The sequence below is a fragment of the Podarcis cretensis genome, assembly GCF_951804945.1.
Source record: "Podarcis cretensis genome assembly, chromosome: Z".
NCBI lineage: Eukaryota > Metazoa > Chordata > Lepidosauria > Squamata > Lacertidae > Podarcis > Podarcis cretensis.
In genome coordinates, this window is record NC_137184.1 from 10233474 (window position 1) to 10253954 (window position 20481).

Below are 20481 nucleotides of genomic sequence, written 5' to 3' on the forward strand. Positions count from 1 at the left end.
ATCCATCATGATTTTCTTACACAAAGCTTCCACAGTGGTTAGATTATATCCAATCTTCATTGAGCATTCATTCCGATTTGCTTGTTTGGTGCTTAATAAGTCTTCTCTTTATTTATTTTTTCATCCCACACTTTTCAGTGCATTTTCCTGTCACTTTCCTAACTGCAAACAGTCTGGTTTTGTTTTTTTAAAGTTGGATTTGTGCTAGCAACAGAAGGTTTTTAATCCACCTTAATTGTGCAAGTCTAAATTTCTGGGCTTGAATCCCTCTTGCAAAATATTGACAGTCTAGAGTTTACAAGCAGCTAAAAAAGCCAATGCAATTCTGGGCTGCATCAAGAAGGAAGATGGAAGTGGGAGAAGACTTTTATAATGGTATAAAGGCAATATACTCAGAGCAGAGAGCTAAATTGATAGTAAATAATGTAATTACAGAGGAAGTGAAAATAAAGAAGGGTACAAGACAGGGATGTCCTCTCTCACCACTGTTATTCATCATGGTTCTGGAGGTCCTGCTGAGTTCTATTAGACAAAATGAATTAATAAAGGGGGTAACAGTAGGTCAAAACCAATATAAAGTTAAAGCCTTTGCCGATGATCTGGTAATTACGATGGAAGATCCGACAAGTAGTCTAAAAGAAGTTATAAAAGAAATTGATCAATTTGGAAGAGTGGCCGGATTTGTATTAAATAAAGGGAAAACTAAACTTATGGTGAAGAATTTGGATCAAAGTATGATTGAAGAAGTGCAAAGAGAAACAGAGATGGAAGTGGCGAAGAAGGTAAAATATTTAGGAATATGGTTAACCCAAAAAAACATTGACTTATTCCAAAACAATTATGTGACAACTTGGAACAATATTAAGAGAGACCTCGAAGTGTGGAGTAGGATGAAGTTATCTTTTTGGGGCAGAATTTCTTCAATCAAGATGAGTGTGCTTCCAAGGATGTTGTTTTTATTTCAAATGATCCCAGTAATCAAGGGGACAAAGATCTTCAGAGACTGGCAAAGAATGATTTCAAAATATATCTGGCAGGGCAAAAAGCCACGAATACAATTTAAACTACTAACTGATGCGAAAGAAAGAGGTGGCTTCGCCCTGCCGGACCTGAAACTTTACTATGAAGCATCTTGTCTCTGGTGGATAAAGGATTGGATAACACTAAAAGATAATAAGCTATTGGACTTGGAAGGGTTTGACAATAGGTTTGGTTGGCACGCCTACCTATGGTTAGGAAAGAAGAAAGCTCACAAAAGTTTTGCCAACCACATTTTCAGAGGTGCCCTTATAGAAATATGGGATAGGTATCAAAATATTTTGGAACCAAATGTACCGCATTGGTTATCCCCACTGGAGGTCATGAGTGTTAAAAAGATAAACATGAGAGAGGAATGGATGACTTATGGAGACATTGTAATTAAAGAAGGGGGGAAATGGAAATTGAAGCCATATGAACAAGTTAAAAAATATGTATATGATTGGTTGCACTACTTCCAAACAAATGATATGTTTAAGAAGGACTGTAAAGAGAGGAAATATATTGAAGGAGAGTCTAGATTTCAGAAAGAAATAATTAATAATGATTACAAGGTATTGTCAAAAATGTATAAAATGCTACTGGAATGGCAAACAAAGGACGAAGAAGTTAAATCAGTTATGATACACTGGGCCAGGGATTTTGGTTATAATATACAGTTAGCAGATTGGGAGAAGGTGTGGAAGGAAAATATGAAATTCACTGCATGTATGACGATAAAGGAAAATATTATGAAAATGGTATACAGATGGTATATCACTCCCGTAAAATTAGCAAAAATGTATAAGACATGTAACAAATGTTGGAAGTGTAAGGAGAGGGAAGGGACATTTTATCATATGTGGTGGGAGTGTAAGAAAGTAAAAGGCTTCTGGGAAATGATATATAATGAGTTGAAAAGGATGTTTAAATACACGTTTGTGAAGAAACCAGAAGCCTTCTTGTTAGGAATTACAGGAAGAGAAATTAATAGAAGTGATTATAAACTTTTTCAATATGCGGTGACTGCGGCAAGAATTTTAATGGCTCAAAAATGGAAACAAGAAGAATTACCAACATTGGAAGAATGGAGACGGAAATTGATGGACTTTGCTGAACTAGACAAACTGACAGGAAAAATTAGATATCAGAAAGATCACAAGTTCACACAGGACTGGAGAAAGTTTACGATTTATCTGGAAAATATTTGTGACGAACAGACAACGCTAGTTGGATTTAAAGAGGCTTTGTGATGAGAAAGGGTATTGTGAGAGGGATAAGAGTTGTAAAGATTTATTAACTGGCAATACAATTATAAAGGAAATGTGAAATAAATATAAAATTATGAGGATTGTGGAGGGAGCGGGGGGAAGTCCAAAAGAATTTGGCATTATAGTGGATATGAATGTGTCATTTAAATCTGTAAAAGAAAAATTTTCTAAAAAATTAATAATAATAATAAAAAGCCAATGCAATTCTAGGCTGCATCAATAGGAGTATAGCATCTAGATCAATGGGAAGTAATAGTGCCACTGTATTCTGCTCTGGTCAGACCTCACCTGGAGTACTGTGTCCAGTTCTGGGCACCACAGTGCAAGAAGGACACTGAGAAACTGGAACATGTCCAGAGGAGGGCAACCAAAATGGTCAAAGGCCTGGAAACGATGCCTTATGAGGAACGGCTAAGGGAGCTGGGCATGTTTAGCCTGGAGAAGAGGAGGTTAAGGGGTGATATGATAGCCATTTTCAAATATATAAAAGGATGTCACATAGAGGAGGGAGAAAGGTTGTTTTCTGCTGCTCCAGAGAAGCGGACACGGAGCAATGGTTCCAAACTACAAGAAAGAAGATTCCACCTAAACATTAGGAAGAACTTCCTGACAGTAAGAGCTGTTCGACAGTGGAATTTGCTGCCAAGGAGTGTGGTGGAGTCTCCTTCTTTGGAGGTCTTTAAGCAGAGGCTTGACAACCATATGTCAGGAGTGCTCTGATGGTGTTTCCTGCTTGGCAGGGGGTTGGACTCGATGGCCCTTGTGGTCTCTTCCAACTCTATGATTCTATGATTCTAAGTGTATGCTTGTTGGCCACAAGTAGGCATCCTTTCTAGCAAGATGGTTAACCCCCCCCCCCCCATGCAGGCTAGTAACTTTGTAGGCTTATCTGCAAGCTTGATTAAAAACAAATTATGCTTATTTCTTCAAAACTTCTTTTTGTATCCTGATGCTACAGTAATTGGCTAAATACCATATGAGTTTACTAGGATGAATTGAGGGGCCTCATTTATTTGCAAATGTGTGTAGGAATTGGTGAGCATGTAATTTCAGTTTCTCTCTGCTTCTTATTTTTCTAATCTTAAATTCAGTTCTCCATATTTCCACATCAGTTTTCAGTTATTATTGTTGTCATTTTTAAAGGTCCTCATGAAAACTTCATCAGCATTTTAGTGCACATGTCTTGCAATATGTCCATTTGTACACAAATTTGCCTGAGATACATGCTTTTGCGAAGCAAATTTCCTGTGGTGTGATGCATTTTTGTATGCTATTTTCACAAAGTGTGCCCTTTTATGCACACATTATGCATATTTGCACATGTTACTTGGCTGGAGAACCTCACTGCAACATTTAGGAGAAGCTCGAAATTTGAAAGATGCTTGTGTTTCAGTTCATGGATAGTTTCAGAAAGTGTGAATTAGACAGGTTCGCCTTTAAATGCAAACTGAACTGAATTTCTCTCTCTCTCCCCCCCCCCCCCGCCTTCTTTACCAGTGTGTTCTTGGTGTGCAGCCAGGATTTTCAGAGCCGGGCTGTGCTTCTGAGCTTTGCTACCATTCCTTTGAGATGTGGTTTTCCTCACTGCTGCATTGTGGATTGCCCTGGCTTGGGCTAAGGAGAGGACAGGGAGAACTCGCTCTGGTTCTTGAAAAATTGGGACCTCAGATTTTTAAACTTGGTAGCATCAAAGCTGAAGAATGTGCGTCATTCAGGCTTAACTCTTCCTCATTTCTTATAGCCTTCCTTCTCATTTTTGAAAAATTAGCCTCTCTCTCCCCTCCCACCCTCTTGTTCATGCTAAATGGGCAAGAAATGCTGACAGCATGAGGTAAGGAAGGAAGCCTTTAGCAAGATATCCCCCCCCCAAAAAAAACAACAACCAACCATATTGCATTTCAGGCTGTGATTTTGTTTTCTTTCTTTTTTTGCTTCTTCTGCAATCTTGCCAAGAGTGACTTCCTTGATAGATGAATGCTTTTGGTGCTCATTTCCCCCCTTCTAATAACACAGGGGTTGATAGTGTATTGTTTTTGCGTTTGGAATATGCTGCAAGCCAAGCTCCAAAGATGAAAACATTTTCCTAGAACCCCTTTCCAAGGGACTTCCACTATTTCTGGGAAGCGCGAGGGGTAGGGAATTTTGGTACAAGCTTCTATTGATGCTGCACATATATGTTATTGACATATATTTAAAACCCATAGCTTGGGAAGAACCCTGTCAACTGCTAGTCAAGGCTTTGGGTGTGCCAGAGCCTGCATTTCCATTGCTTGGCCACAAGAGGGCACTACAGAGTGGTTGATCTTACGTGGCTATAAGAGTCTTGTGTTTATTTTTTTATTCCTGGTTGTGGAGGGGAGGGGGAAGAAGACAACAAAGACACAGAAGATGAGGAGGAAGAAATAATTTTGCTGTGGCTGGAAATAGAAACTTCCTGAGACAGAGAGTGAGATTTATGAGCTGCGGTTCGCTTTGTTTCTTTAAAAGCATGTGCGCCCCCTCACTTTTTTTCTGGGAAATGAGCAACAATGGTTGAAATCTCTCTCTCTCTCTCTCTCTCTCTCTCTCTCTCTTTCTCTCTCTCTCTCTCCCCCTCTCTCCCTCTCTCTTTATTTTGGTGGTAATAGATGTGTCAATGGAGCTAAATATTTGGAGTTAAGCAAAGCTGTAGTTCCAGAACAGCAGGCTGAATTCTGTGACTAATTGGCAGATTGAACTGGCAAATGTTGTTCAGACCACATTTTCAAGAAAGCCAACCTAATCCACAGTTCCAATATAGTGGTATTTCAGGTTAAGTACTTAATTCATTCTGGAGGTCCGTTCTTAACCTGAAACTGTTCTTAACCTGAGGTACCACTTTAGCTAATGGGGCCTTCCGCTGCTGCTGTGCCACCACCACACGATTTCTGTTCTCATCCTGAAGCAAAGTTCTTAACCCGAGGTACTATTTCTGGATTAGCGGAGTCTGTAATCTGAAGCGTATGTAACCTGAAGCGTATGTAACCTGAGGTACCACTGTACTTGCGTTCAAACCAGAGCTCAATTATCTATCGGAATATATTCTCTGAATTCTGTTTTGGTTCAAAAGATGCTATTGGAAAGGTACTGTATTTTTCGCTCTATAAGATGCACCAGACCACAAGACGCACTTAGTTTTTAGAGGAGGAAAACAAGAAAAAAATATATTCTGAATCTCAGAAGCCAGAACAGCAAGAGGGATCGCTGCGCAGTGAAAGCAGCAATCCCTCTTGCTGTTCTGGCTTCTGGGATAGCTGCGCAGCCTGCATTTGCTCCATAAGACGCACACACATTTCCCCTTACTTTTTAGGAGGGAAAAAGTGAGTCTTATAGAGCAAAAAATATGGTATATTTTGCAGTAAAATTATTTCTAGAGATGCATATCTTAGGGGAAAATTCATAGAAAACCAGTAAAAAAACATTATTTGTGGGTGGGGGTGCATATACAATATGTGTTTTTAGTGAAATGGACATGCAGAAAGTGTGTATGGTTGAAAAGTGGATTTTTAGTGTTCTTTAAAAAACCCAAAGAAAACAGGAGAAAAAGGACTGACTTGAAACAGAAACTGACATGAAACAGAAATAGGCGGATCTACCTATCCCTAGTTTGTAGCAGGGGTGCAGTGCGCCTCTGCACAGAGATGCATTGTGTCCCCTGTCAAAATATTCATCAGCAAAGGACTTGGCACCAAAAGTCAAATGAACCAATTCAGAACTTGCCACAGCAATATTGCTTACTGTTCATTCTTCCAAATAAGTGAGCTGCTCCTATGCATAATATCTAGTGGGGCCATTAGGCCACGTGTGGGGAATGCTTGGCCCCCCAGCTCCCATTATCCTTGGCCATGGACCATGCTGGCTGAGGCTGATGGGAATAGCAGTTCAGCAGCAGCTGGAGGGCCAGATGTCCCCCATACCTGCATCATGACAGAGTGAGGTTGTCCCCTCAGTGCTGGGATATATATTGGGCGAGAGTGAATGGGCCCAAGTTAATCATGTCTGTTAGTCTCAATGTGGCTGTGTGTTGTGGCCTGTGGAGAGGGGGCAGTGCCAGATTTAGGATGTTGCAGGCAGTTCCCCTGCACAATCTGGGGGAGGGGGCAAAACTGAGAAGATCCATCAATGAGAAGATTCATTGAGGAACGCCAAATTTTGGGCTTGCTCAGGGCGTTGTTGTTGTTGTTGTTTCGTTGTTTAGTCGTGTCCGACTCTTCGTGACCCCATGAACCAGAGCATGCCAGGCACTCCTGTCTTCCACTGCCTCCCTCAGTTTGGTCAAACTCATGCTGGTAGCTTCAAGAACACTATCCAGCCATCTTGTCCTCTGCTGTCCCCTTCTCCTTGTGCCCTCCATCTTTCCCAGCATCAGGATCTTTTCCAGGGAGTCTTCTCTTCTCATAAGGTGGCCAAAGTATTGGAGCCTCAGCTTCAGGATCTGTCCTTCCAGTGAGCACTCGGGGCTGATTTCCTTAAGAATGGATAGGTTTGATCTTCTTGCAGTCCATGGGACTCTCAAGAGTCTCCTCCAGCACCATAATTCAAAAGCATCCATTCTTCGACGATCAGCCTTCTTTATGGTCCAGCTCTCACTTCCATACATCACTACTGGGAAAACCATAGCTTTAACTATACGGACCTTTGTTGGCAAGGTGATGTCTTTGCTTTTTAAGATGCTGTCTAGGTTTGTCATTGCTTTCCTCCCAAGAAGCAGGCGTCTTTTAATTTCACGAATGCTGTCACCATCTGCAGTGATCATGGATCAGGGCATCGTACAAACAAAAATTAATAAGGTCTGCCCCTGAAGGGAGTGTGGCTGAGGTGGGGAAGTAGCCTAGAGCAGTGTTTCCCAACTGGGGGCCATGTGGCCCCCTGGGAGCCCCAGGATATTCCGGGGGGGGGGGGGCACAGATGAAAACTGCATAAATGGGAGGCCACAGCACAGGGATATGGGGCCACAGAGGGAAGTGATAAGGGAAGGGGGGGGGGGGAATCCTGATTGGCTGACTATCCGCTTGGCCAATCACAAGTGGGTAAGGGGGCAGCCCACCAGGGCCTACTGCTCCTTTTTTTGCCACGTGCGTTTTCTTGGAGCAGTCCTGGTTTGCTTCCGGAGGGATAGGGCGATCGTTGAGGCTCCCGTTTTGACCAGTAGAGCCTGCGATCCAGGTCAGCTAAGTGCATGGGGTGGCAATGGGTAGGGCTGGGTGAGCTAGAGCTGCTGCTTGCTGCTGCCAGTGCTGGGCCTGGTGGTAGCCTGGGCCTCCTCTGCAAGGTGCAGGGTGCAACCACAGCCTTTGGGTGTTGCTGAGGGGTGCAGACCCCGTCAGCAGCGTCGCCCGGTTCTGCAAGGTGCAGGATGAAATGCACCTCAGTGCCTAGCCAAGCTCACTTGCATCTAGTAAATAACTGTCTACTCAGAAGAAGGCTGCACTGAGTTCAGTGGGCCTTACTCCCAGGTAAGGGTGGGGGGGGGGCTATAGTGTTTTATCTAGGCAGCCAGGCCTCCTCCCGGATGACAAGATATTTTTGCGCCAAGTCAGTGAGGACCACTTGCTTTTTAAAATTCTCCCATAGATACGGAACTCCCTGTGGGCCTTTTGAACTGTGTCTGTAGGTTTCCCCCTCTGTGTCAAATAACTGGGGTAAAATAAGTGTTGTTTACTTTTTATAATACATGGAAGATGGATCTCTCTCAGGAGGTTCTGGACTCTCCTTCCTTAGAGGTTTCTCAGCAGGGGTTGGCTGGCCATCTGTCATGGATGCTTTAGCTGAGTTTCCTACATTACAGGGGTCATGCACTAGAAAGATGACCCTTTGGGTCCCTTCCAGCTCTATAATTCTGTGTTTTTTCTGCTTCAAAAATATTATGTTCCTACGATTTTGTGTAACTGTATTTTGTATAAATTATAAATAAAACATGTTCTATTTACAAACAAAACATAGCTACCTTTCTACTGGTAGGACAGCGGGGCATGGGTGTATCCAGGATTTTTGATAGGGGGGCAGGCTTTTGTTAGGGGGGACAGAACCTCAGATTTGTATTGATTTTTTTCTTATTTGGGGTGGAACTGCCCCCTGTCCCCCCCCCCTTGGCACATGAAGGAAACAAGGTCAGAAGGGGGCCACAGTCAGAAAAAGGTTGGGAAACACTGGCCTAGAAAGCATTTCAATGGCCATATTGAAATGCCAGTGGGCCACATCTGGGACTGAGGCTAACCATCCCTGAGATACTTGGTTCCACATCCAGTCCACCATTTGTCAAAGGGAAATATTTGCTGCTCGAAATCATAGGAGGGTAGGGTTCTTCTGTGTTTGGGTACTGCTTTTGGGCTTCCCACAGGCATCTGATGGGCTGTTGTTAAGCAGACAGTGGTCCACAGGCCAAAGCCCTCTGTGGGTGGCCCCCTTCTAGGGTCTCCTACACTGGCATCCTAATCATGGTTAAGATCCCAGTCATATATCTGCACCATGAAAGAATCATTTTACCACTTTAACAGTCATGGCGTTCCACAAAGAATCCTGGGAACTGCAGTTTCCTCAGGGTGTTGTGGGTTATTAGAAGACTCCCTATTTCCCTCACAAAACTATAGTTCCCTGAGAAGAGAGATTGATCTCTGGAGGGCAAGAAGGGTCTCCTAACAACTCTCAGCACCCTTGGCCAATTAGTCCCCAGGATCCTTTGCGGGGAGCCACAGTTATTTAAAGTGGCCTGAGTGTGTTTTAGATGTATGGTGCAGATGCAAGTGGGTTTTATACTTCTGAACAAGGCATGGTTTGTATCAGGCTGAAGTTCTCACCAGCCTTTCCAGATTGCTGGCTTCACACAGGAGGGGAGACAGCCAGAACACACAGACTAGGCTGCCCACGTTTCCGGCAGACACCGCCCCCCCCCCCGCATCACCCTTGACTGTGAGCCAGCTTGGTCCTTTTGCCCTCAGCTAGCTATGAGTCTGTTGGCAACAGCAAGCCAGAGAAAGGGAGGTGAATTGGAGCAGAGCTCTGATCAGAATTCTGATTATGTATTGAAGTGGTTTATGATACTGTGTGTGTGTTTATTTTTATTAAAGATTTTCTTGGTTTACAAAAGTACATAGCTTGTCTCTTTTTCCAGGTTGTACAGTCTTTCTTACAAATCAGTTGTATTTGTTGTGAGTCATTAGTGCTGAGTACGGTATAAGGTTGGGGAAGAAGAGGAGGGGTGGTGTGGTGAGGCTTATACTCTTTTATATAGTGTACTTGTGGGGTTTTGTGTCAGCATCAGCTGGGTAGGTTCTCTTTCTATTCGTTTATTACATTACCTTGGTAGGGAGAGGTATTGGGGGCAGGATGTGGTTGGTCGCCTGCAGTGGGGTTTGTTTGCATTTGTGGGGGCGGGGGGCATGTTGGGTCAGGTAAGCCAGATTGATTTATATGCTGTCGGAAGATTCTTGATGTTGTCTTGTTGGGCTGTGTATGTGATAAAGGGGAGTCATACTGGGGTGAAGGCGTCCTCTTCTATTGTCCCCGTGTCAGTTTCAGTTTATTGGTTAGCTTTTCTAGTATAGCTGTTTCCCATACAATTTGATACCATTGGCCCGTGTTTACTCCTGACAGGTATGGCTATGAGGCCGGTTCTGGGGTGAGTTATAATACCTGTTTAATTATTTTGCATATCTCTTGTAAGGTTGGATTTTAGGGCATTCCCACCCATGTGGAGGTATGTGCCTGTGGAGGTGCACCCTCTCCAGCATTTTGGTACCTGGGTATTAGTGCTAGTTTCCATGGTGTTAAGTACCACCTGTAGGTGAGTTTCAGAGTAAGTTCCCTTATTTTGGCTGATATGGATTTAAAGGGAGGTTTAGACCACATTCTAGTCCATTGGGTGGGGTTAATTTCATACCCCATATTGTGCTCCCAATGTTCTTTGATTGTTCCTGCAGCCAATTGGAAGCTGTGCTTTGGTTTCCAAACTTTTTAAAGTCGAAAGGAGTTCCGGAATAGATTCCGTTCGACTTCTGAGATACCACTGTATTGTGGATACCATCCCTTTGCCGTGTTCCTCTGCTGCCAGGAGGTTTTCGAAGGGGGTCAAGGGCCTAGTGGCTGCTGATTTTACTGCTGGATTGTTTAAGAAGGCATGTAGTTGATGGTGTGTTAGCCCAAGGTATTTGGGTGTCCCCTAGTTTGTCTTGTATTTCTTGTGTTGGTATGGGTTTGTTGTTTTTGTAGAAGTCTTTTAGACAGTGTACATCTTTGGCTTGCTAGGTTTCTATCTTTTCATTTTCTGTTCAGCTCCGGAGGTCTCTGGGCCATGGAACTCTGCTGGGCCGTTGATGAAGTGCTCCCAGTTGCCGTGGGGTTGAGGGGGTTGTGCACAGCCTCCTGGGTTGTCATGTTGGGCACCCCTGGTTCCCCCCTCCCCCGATCACGGCGGTGGAGGTGGCAGTGGCAGTGTTGGTGGCCCAGGGACCAGTTGGTGCTAGCAGTCCTCAGATGGTGCTCGCCATCTTGCCTCGCTGGAAGTCTCAGGCTTTTGTCTTTCTAACTCTGTATGTGTGTTTTAAGGGGAATCTGACTGCAGTCTATTTGTTTTTTTCTGGTTGAATTTCCTGTATCACTGCAGAGTTTAAACCTCTCTCCCACTTGGGGGCTTGGCCGGGGGGGGGGGAACGACTCATTTGAACAAGGACCCTTGCCTTTTTGAGGTTTCTACTGAAGCTGCTTTCATCTAGGAAAGCTGCTAAGCTGCCTTTCCCAGCAGTGGCGTAGCGTGGGGGGTGCAGGGGGTGCCGGCCGCACCGGGCGCAACATCTGGGGGTTAGTGTTAGGGATAGGGTTAGGGATAGGGTTAGGGGGCGCAAATCCAGGGTTAGGGGGCGCAAATTACTTGCCTTGCCCCGGGTGCTGACAACCCACGCTACGCCACTGTTTCCCAGGAATTTTAAAATGCTATTTTCCTCTCTCCCCACCCCCAAATTGTAACCTTTTATCTATATTGAAAAAATTGAAAAAAAAATTTTTTGGGGGGGATCCCTCAGATTTAAGCAACTGAGATGTGTTTTAATTAACATCTCTCTCTTCCTTGAATCACGCTCCCCATCAATTTCCTTTCTTACCCCGTCCTCTTCTTGAAAGTCTCACATATGGAAACACTTCTGTGCCTCTTAGGAATTTCCACTGTGTGCATGGGGGCCCTCTTCTCGTTTCCCTCTCCAGTGAAGAGAAATGCAACGTGCTATTTTGGGAGAGAGAAACTCATAGATTATTGGATGGTGACATTCTTAGTATTGTTTTTAAAATTTAATTTGCTAACTTAACTGTGTTGATGATAAAAGAGCCATTGCTGAATCAAGGCCAGCCATCCTCCAAATCAGGCATCCTGTTTCCCACTGGGGTCAACTAGATGCTTATGGGAAGCACCTAAGTAGGAGACAAGGGCAATAGCTTTCCCCTGTTGTGTTGCTTCCCCAGTTTCTGATGATTTCAGGTGCACAGCTTTTAGACATACAGTGGTACCTCGGGTTAAGAACTTAATTCATTCTGGAGGTCCGTTCTTAACCGGAAACTGTTCTTAACCTGAGGTTCCACTTTAGCTAATGGGGCTTCCCGCTGCCACCGTGCCACCGCTGAGCGATTTCTGTTCTCATGCTGAAGCAAAGTTCTTAACCCGAGGTACTATTTCTGGGTTAGCGGAGTCTGTAACCTGAAGCGTCTGTAACCCGAGGTACCACTGTAGAAGTTTTGTGACTAATGGCCACTGATGGATCTGCCCTCCATGAATGGTCTAACCCAGTGGTTTTCCGCCAGTGTGCCATGGCACCCTGCGGTGCTTTGAATGATGGTCAGGGGTCCACAGGCAAGACTGGCCTCTGTCCCTCTTTCCTTCCCACCCTCTTCTAATGCCCTCTCATGTCTTTGCCTCCCAAAGGCTTGCACAGCTGTTTGCTGCAGCAGCCCTGGCTACAAGCTTCCCAGGTGAATGGTTCCTCTGGGGCTGGCCAGGAGGTGCTTCCCAGGCCACAAAGGGGCAGCGTGAGGACAGGGGGCAGAGGGACAGCTCAGAGACAGGGGCAGCAGCTGTGGCTGCCCGGAAGACTCCCAAGGAGAGGAGTGGAGAGAGCAGGCTGAGGGGATACAGTCATACCTTGGGTTGAAGTAGCTTCAGGTTGAGCGTTTTCAGGTTACGCTCCGCAGCGACCCAGAAGAAACAGAACGCGTTACTTCTGGGTTTCACCGCTCGTGCATGCGCTCAAAATGACATCACGCGCATGCACAGAAGCGGCAAATCGCGACTTGTTCACGCGCAGACACGGGTTGCGTTCACTTCAGGATGCGAATGGGGCTCTGGAACGGATCCTGTTCACATCCAGAGGTACCACTGTACTCCACAAGGGAGGATGTTCGAAAAGGGGTGAGCAGCTGCTATAACTGGGGGTGACATAACTGGGCTCCTTAATCCCACAGGCGTGCTGCAGAAAGAATGTAGTTGGTCGAGGGAGCTGTGGACCCAAAAAAGGTTGAAAACATGAGTTTGACCAAACTGTGGGGGGCAGTGCAAGACAGGAGTGCCTGGCGTGCTCTGGTCCAGGGGGTCACGAAGAGTCGGACATGACTAAACGACTAAACAACAACAACAAAAAACCCAAGGATGGAGACCAGTGGCCCTCCAGATGCTTCTGTACTACAAATCCCATCATCCCTGACTATTGGCCATGCTGGACAGTGTTCATTAGTGAAGCATCTGCCTTGCATGCAGAAAGTCCCTGCTTTAATCCTTGGCAGGGAGAAAATCCCTTTCTGAAACCTTGGAAAGTCTCTGCTAGTCCGTCAGTTAGTGTAGACTAGAGGTTTTCAACCCTTTTAGAACAACAAACAGCTTGCAACAAACAGTTTTGCAAGCCTTTGGAAGGCAGAGAGGCAAGAGGGCATCAGTGCAGGGAGGGAAGGAAAGAGGGACAGAGGCCAGTGTTGCCCGTGGCACCCCTGACCATTATTCAAGGCACCCCAGGGTGTCACGACACACTAGTGGAAAACCACTGGTGTACAGTACGTACTGAGCTAGATTGATGAATGATTTGACTCAGGAGTTTACTTGCTGCATTAACTTCAGGGCTGTGGAGCCAGTGGCCCTCTAGATGTTGGGACTCCTATCAGACCCCCAGGCAGCAGGGTTAATGGTTAGCGATGATGGGAGCTCTGATAGGAATTAGGAGCCCGATAACATCTGGAGTGCCATGGGCTCCTCACACCCCAACATCTGTATTGTATCAATTAATTTACAGGCACAATGGTGGAGGAGCAGGACAAATGTGTCCAATCTGTGGTGTTTGTATATTGCAATTTATTTGATTCCATGCGCGCGCGCACTTGCAGCTATCAGCAAGTTGACATTTTCGCGAAATGCACCTAAATATTTGGGAGGTCGGGCGCGAAGGAGCTGCCTCTTTTACGCGCGTAAAAGAAAGCAAGAAACTCAGCCCCGCCGCGGACTACAAATCCCAGGGTGCGCTGCGTCCTTCAGAAGGCGTTGATTGGCTTCCGAGTCTGACGGAGGCGGGATTTTGGGGGGAGTTCCGCCCCCAGTCTTCAGAGGTGCTTCTTGAATGGTTGACTGTCTTGGCTGGTGGGTTGAGTAGGCAGGAGCCGGCCTTGCGAGGTGCCCCGGTATGCCGCGAGGACGGCTTTCTGATTGGTCAGTGTACCTACGTGAGGGTGTGGCGCAGGCGAGCACCCGAGGCGGCAATTTGCCGGCGCGGGAAATGTGGGCGGGCGCCCGGGTGCTTCAGCGAAGGGTTGTTGGCCGGCGAGCCTAGTCGACCAGCCGAGCCGAGCCGGAGTGCCGGTCGGTCCCAGAGCGGGAGGGATGATACGCGGGAGGCGCCGTAGGCATGGAGCCTAGCAGCGCCGAGGCAGCCTTCCCGCAGCTTTTCGCGCAACGGTAATCAACCGTCGAACTCTCGGGTGGGCGTGACTTGCGGTTCGAACAAGCCTCGCTCAGTAGGCGTGGTCTATCTGAAAGGGCGGGGCTTGGTGTGCCTGAGTGGGGCGGGGACTAAGACGAGGCTGCTTTACAAAGAGCTGGCATGACAGGCAGAAGTAAAAAGGGTGCAGCTCTCTCCTTCCCTCCACAGTAGGGCAGGCTGCACCTGCTGAAGTTCTTACCAGTCTGATACCTTGCAGGGTTGTTGTGAAGATGGGGCAGGTGAGGAGACCTAGCATGCTGCCTTTTGCTCATCAAGACCATTTAAGATACATTGTTTAGATTTTAATGGATTTTGTAGTCTGCTCTGTATTGCGCGCACGCACACACACACAAGCATCTTCCCACCTTTTTAAACATTTTCATCTCTTGCTCTTTTCTGATTATAAACTGCCTCAGAATAATTTGATCTAGGAGCATAGGAAGTTACTTTATATGAAGTCAGATCACTGGTCTGTCTAGTTCCCTTATTATCAACATTCAGCTGGGGGTGGCTCTCTAGGGTTTCTTTTAAAAAGAACCCAATAATAATATTTCTCATATTCATTTTACAATTTAAAAAGTAGATAATAATCCAAATACAGATTTAATTTTGACTTTCCCCCACCCTTTCCATGGTTTACTTCCTTATTATCTTTTCCACTACAGTGGAACCTCTGGATGCGAATGGGATCCGTTTCGGAGCCCCGTTCGCATCATGAGCAGAACGCAACCCGTATCTGCGCGGGTCGTGGTTCACCACGTCTGTGCATGTGCGTGACGTCATTCTGAGTGTCTGCGCATGCGGCGAAACCCGGAAGTAACCCGTTCCGTTACTTCTGGGTCACTGCGGGACGCAATCTGAAAAAAATTAACCCAAAGCGTCTCTAACACAAGGTATGACTGTACATAGTCTAATTAATCACTGTCTTTTTATTTTCTCAGTTTTATCTCTCAGTGATTGCTACTGCTGAATTTACTGAATACTACTGAATTTACAATAATTTTCCAAATAATCTACAAAGCATTTCCAGTTTTCTTTAAATAGGTTCTCTAGAGTTTCAGGCAGGGATTTTTGCTTTGAACCAGGCAATGTCTTTGCACAGTACTTGCTCTGTCACAGAGTTTTGACCCTAATGTAAAATTTAAAAAATACAATAAAAATAAATAGAGTCTCTTTCCCCATTAATCATAAATAACAATAACAGTTCCTTAGAGATCTACGAGCCTTGCCAGGGGCAGTGGAAAAATGACGGTACCAATATCCAGTGCTTTTTTTCTTAAAAAAAAAAAAGTTTAGGGGCACTCTCATTTCCCTACTCATATTGAAATACCGCCCCTCAATGAGGCCAAACTTAGATTCACAAAATGTTTAGGGGTCTGCGTCCCCCCAGAAAATAAGCCCTGCCAATATCACTTTCTATGTCAACCCTATCAACTACTGTGCTGGAGTTATCTTTTTCTTTTCCTCAGGCAGGTCTATTGCAGCTTTCAAAAGCTGCATGGCAGGCTGAAATTCAAGAGGTGCAGCTTTCCCCCAGCAGTGGCTATGCAGTGAAATGATGGGCAGGGCTGCACTTCATGGAGCTCAGGTTTCTAAAGTGGAGGGGACTAAGCTGTGGGCCTCCAGATGTAATTGCTGAACTGCAACATTCACCACCCTGACCCTTGGCCATGCTAGATAGGAGTTGCTGTCAGTGTTTGGAAGGCCACAGGTTAGCCTTCCAAGGCCCCAAAGCATTGGTAGAGGGAGAGGTGGAAACAATGCCTGTAGCCCTACCACCTTGAGTTCTCAGGGGTGAGCAAAAGGAGGGGATTGTAGACCCACCACCCAAGCAGACGTGATGGGTATTTGGAGGAGCTGGGGTCATCTCTTCTATTTCATTCCTATGGGGAAGGGATGGCTCTTGTTCTCCTCACAATGTACAGAAATTTAGTGAGCAAATCTATTTCCTGGCATGGAGGTAGAGTCACATGTGGGGTGGGGGAGCTTCAGACTCCTCTTAAAAGTACAGGAGCTGAGCCAATGCGAAAAAATGAAAACCTCAATCGTGGGAAGGTTTCCTTCCCCCATCTTCCTGTGGGCATGGTGGCTAAGCTAATTGCCAGTGGAATTGATGGGTAATTATTTCCATCTTGGGGTCTGAGGTTCCTTTAAGAAGTGTGTATAGGACTTCTGTACTTCCAGGGCACATTAAATGGGGATGATTCAGCAGCTGTTAAATCTCACGCGAGTTTGTGAGGCTTTTGGAATAAACTTTCAGCAACAGAACCCACTTTGGAGTTTGTGGTTGCCCTTTAATGTGGAGAGCATCAAGGGGGAGCCACTGAAGTGCTCTTCCATCTGCCGTCTAGCAACTGCCTTTCCACCAGGTTATCTGAACTGCTTCCATCCCAGCTTTAAGAACTGGTGCTTTTTCTCTCCTCCCTCCTCATCCCCTTTTTCTTTTGTATCGTGTCTTTTATTTAGACTGTAATCCTGAGGTCAGGGACTAATGATATTTAGTAAGCTTCTCCGGAAGCCTTTTCAACTGAAGAGCAAGATTAAAATGCTCTAATTAAATAAAGCATATATATGCATGTTTTGTTTAAAGCAGGTTTGCTCTGCTCTTCAGCTGAAAAGCCTCCCAGGGTGGCTTCCAGAAGCCCTCAACTGCTTGCCTTCTTACTTACAGCCAGAAAATATTGGAATGAGTTGGCTCTGCCTGTCATTTGCTCTTGCCCCACTTACCATTGGTCTTCCTCCCTTCTGCCCTGCCGTTCTCACTGAGCACCATCTGCAGCAGAGAGTGACATCCACCTTTTCACCACTTGCCCATTTTATCCTAGCAGCAGCTCTAAGGCTTAAGTTAGGTTGAGGGATTTTGGCTGGCCTAAGTTTACCCTGGCAATTTCTGTGGCTGTGTGAGGAATTTGAACTCTGCTCTCTCCTGTCATAGTGTGATGCTCTAACCACCCTGCCTCTTGGTTACATTCTATTCTGTTGTCTGTGCACTGCCATGGTTTTGGCTCACCCACTGCTGTTTAGGTGTAATTTTAGTTGTTGTTTTTCAAAGGCAGTTTTTCAAAGGCATTTCAAGACCCATTTGCCCAAAGTTTCAGGGTGTTGACTTCCCAATTTATGAGTTTTTCAGAATCTGCTGTTGGTTTTTAGGTCTGAGCAATGCTTTTCAGCCTCACTGGGGCAAGAGGCTTGCTTTATCATATTGTCAGTATGGAGTCCTGCCTGTGTGCCCAAGTCTAATTCAGGTGCTTTTGTAACAACTGTGATTATAAGATGTATTTTGGGCTCGTATTGACTTGAGAAAGCCTCTGAGTCTGAGGGAAGAAGGGTCTTGTTTTTCTTTTGGTGCAAATCAGCAAGTGTTTCTTGAAATCCACTAGTAAATCCTCAAGGGGAGAATCCATAAAGGCCTCAGAATCTCTCCTCCCCTTCTCAAAAAAGTTATTTAAAAACGTCTGACATTTGGATTTGTGCAGCTATCTTGAAATCACAATAAACAATCTTGATCCAATTTTGTTCCTTTGAACTGCCTTATTGAAATAAATGTCCCAGTTGTTTTTATTTCTAGAGACACTGAAATTAATTGGACTAAGCAAGTTAGATTGAAACCGGGTTTGAATTTTAAACTCCTTCTGTCTTGTCTTCTGTGTACTTGTGTACATCATTGTTGAGTTGGGCAAATCAATAAGTGTACATGGCTGGTACCTGCGTTGTATGAAATGTGCTAACTAACTTCTTGTAGAGTTGGAGACAAAAGCTTGACAGTCTAGGTCAAGGAGTCTTCTTTAAAAGAGAGCACAATGGCAGATGTCTTGGAGGAGAAGAGGGCCATGGCTCATTGGGCAGAGCACCAGCTTGGCATATGTAATGTAACAGGGCCAAGAAAGACTTCTCTTTGTCTCTAAGACTTTGGAGAGCTGCTGTTGGCTGACATCACACAGATAGATGGACAGATGCTCTGACTCTGTGTATGAAGTAGCTTTATATGTCAGCTGAAAGTAAAAGGGAGGTGTTCCTGTTTGTTCCTTCTGCTTGTCAACAAGAGACAAGGGAAGGAAAAAGCAAGGATGAGAGAGATGTGGGTGAAGGTTAGTGGCACTGGTTAACAGACCAACTGTAGGCCAGATTGAGCCTGTGCTCCTCTAGTTGGCACTATATAGGAAGAGCCCTGCTGGACCAGGCTAGAGGCTCATCCAAACCAGCGCTCTGTTCTCACAATGACCAGTCTCTTGCCCATGAGAAGTCCACAAGCAGGACCTTGAGTGCAGCTGTTCTGTTCCCCAGCAACTGCTATTTCGAGGCATACTGCCTCCGACAGTGGAGGAAAACATGGCCTTTGGTAGCTGCCTGCTCCATGAATTTATCTGATTCTCTTTCAAAGCCATCCAGGTTGGTGGCCATCACTGCCTCTTGTGGGAGTGCATACCATATTTTATCTGTGTGTTGTATGAAGGAGGACTTTCTTTGGTCTGTCTTGAATCTACCAAAGCTCAGCTTCGTTGGATGTCCCTGAGTTCCAGTATTGTGAGGGCTGGACAAAGGAGTCAGATTAAATAAATCCACTCCTGCAGCTAGCAGTATAGGATCCAGCCAGAGCTAGGTCCTTCTCGGAAGACTTAGCAAAATACATTTACCAGGTGCAGTTGTATTTCTTCCTTTTTAATTGCGTTTTTTGTCGCTGAAGCTGGTAAACACATCTCATAGTTTGCTTGCTCTTCTGATGCTAGGCAAGAAAAGAACACCCCAGCCTACCCATTCGCTGTGCAGCCAGCTTGACTGTTGTATTTTTGTTGAAAAAAGTGTTGAAGAAAGAATCTTTCTTTGTACAGTACTTCTTCCAAAATCTCCCATTTGCACCAACCCATCTCTTTTTAACCCAGTGCCTCTTTGGGGATCCCCCCCCCCAAAAGAGCTAAAGAGTGCATTTGATCCAGCTGGCTTTTCACTGATTCCTGCAGGACAGAATAATCCCAAACAGGATTTTTATGAGGGTCCTGAATATGAGTAGATCATGGGGCAGGGCAGGGGGACAGAGAGAGAATGTGCATCCGGATCTACTAATTAGATCATGATGGATAGTATGAATTTTCAGTTTTGTCATCAGGATGAGAGATCAACGCCTTGAGAAAGGGAAGTGCTGAAACCAACTGGGTATGTAATCATAATCACTCCTTTAAATAGCAAATCCAGTGCTCCAGTGCCGGCAGGACTAGAGCCAAAACTGAGAAATGAGAGGGCTCAGCTCGCTTGAATAAATCCCAACAAATGCAGAAGTACAAAAATCTAAAGGAGTTGCATCCAGCCAAGTTCTACTCAGAGCAGAACCATTAAACTTAAAGAACTGCCATATATGGTGGTCATGTGCCAAGGCGGCAGGATTCTGGGATACTGTTTTAGTGAAACGAGCAAAATAACAGGCAAAGATATTGTTAAAACCCCACAAACCGGCACTGCTAAACCATTTTAAGGAAGAAAATGAGTACAAAACAGAGAAAAAATGCAATATAATAGCAAAAGGGCTATATGACCGTTCTCATTATCTGTCTTACACAACTGCTTATTTTAAGAATCTTTATTATCTTCTTTATTGTACATATTTTGAAAATAAATAAATAATAAACAAAACGAGGGGCAATTAAAGAACCAAAATTAGCCATCTCCATCAGTTTCAATAAGTCTACTCTAAGTAGGACTAACATGGGCTACAACCACAACCTCCTCTCTCAAAGCCCAAACACAAAAAAACACAACAGCACAGCAAACACTGAGCATACTTGGTGACCTCTAGTAACTTTGCAATGTTCGTTAGGAAGTGTCAAGTTGTTTTATTACGGTCAATGATCAGTATCAGGATAAAATCACCAATTGCAAAGTTTAAAATCTCAGAACAGACTAAAATAAAAACAAAATTACATATACAGTACATTAAAAAGCAGTTCTAGTTGGTCATTTATCTGTCAGAAGGAAACCCTTCTGATCTCGGGTTGATCATTTAGTGCTCAGTTACCAGAAAACTAACATTATGGCATTTGTCAAAAAAACCTAGGGGACACTGCTGGACTATAGATGGACATAAAGTAGAACTGGTCTCCTGCAGTTATGGAATGAGGATACACGGCAACAATTTTGTTGCCCGTCTTACTTGCACATTTTTAAATTTTAAGCACCAGTCTGAGGTTCTGCTGCTCCTTGTTTGCGTTTTCCAGCATCAATTTAGGCTGCATTCTAAGAGG

General features: G+C 44.9%; 1 protein-coding gene across 4 annotated transcripts in view; it reads left to right on the forward strand.

The window, feature by feature from the left end:
- The window catches only part of GARNL3 (GTPase activating Rap/RanGAP domain like 3), a 119002-nt gene that overhangs the window by 10547 nt on the left and 87974 nt on the right, over window positions 1-20481 (forward strand). The window contains exon 1 of one of the 4 annotated variants that reach the window (XM_079962019.1): window positions 13448-14223. The exons of 2 other annotated variants lie outside the window; for them this stretch is intronic. In XM_079962019.1, coding sequence (XP_079818145.1) covers window positions 14174-14223 — 50 coding nt within the window. In that variant the 5' untranslated portion in view covers window positions 13448-14173. Of the gene's footprint in view, window positions 1-13447; window positions 14224-20481 lie in introns of those variants that run through there. One more of the 4 variants, XM_079962020.1, reaches the window with a different exon arrangement.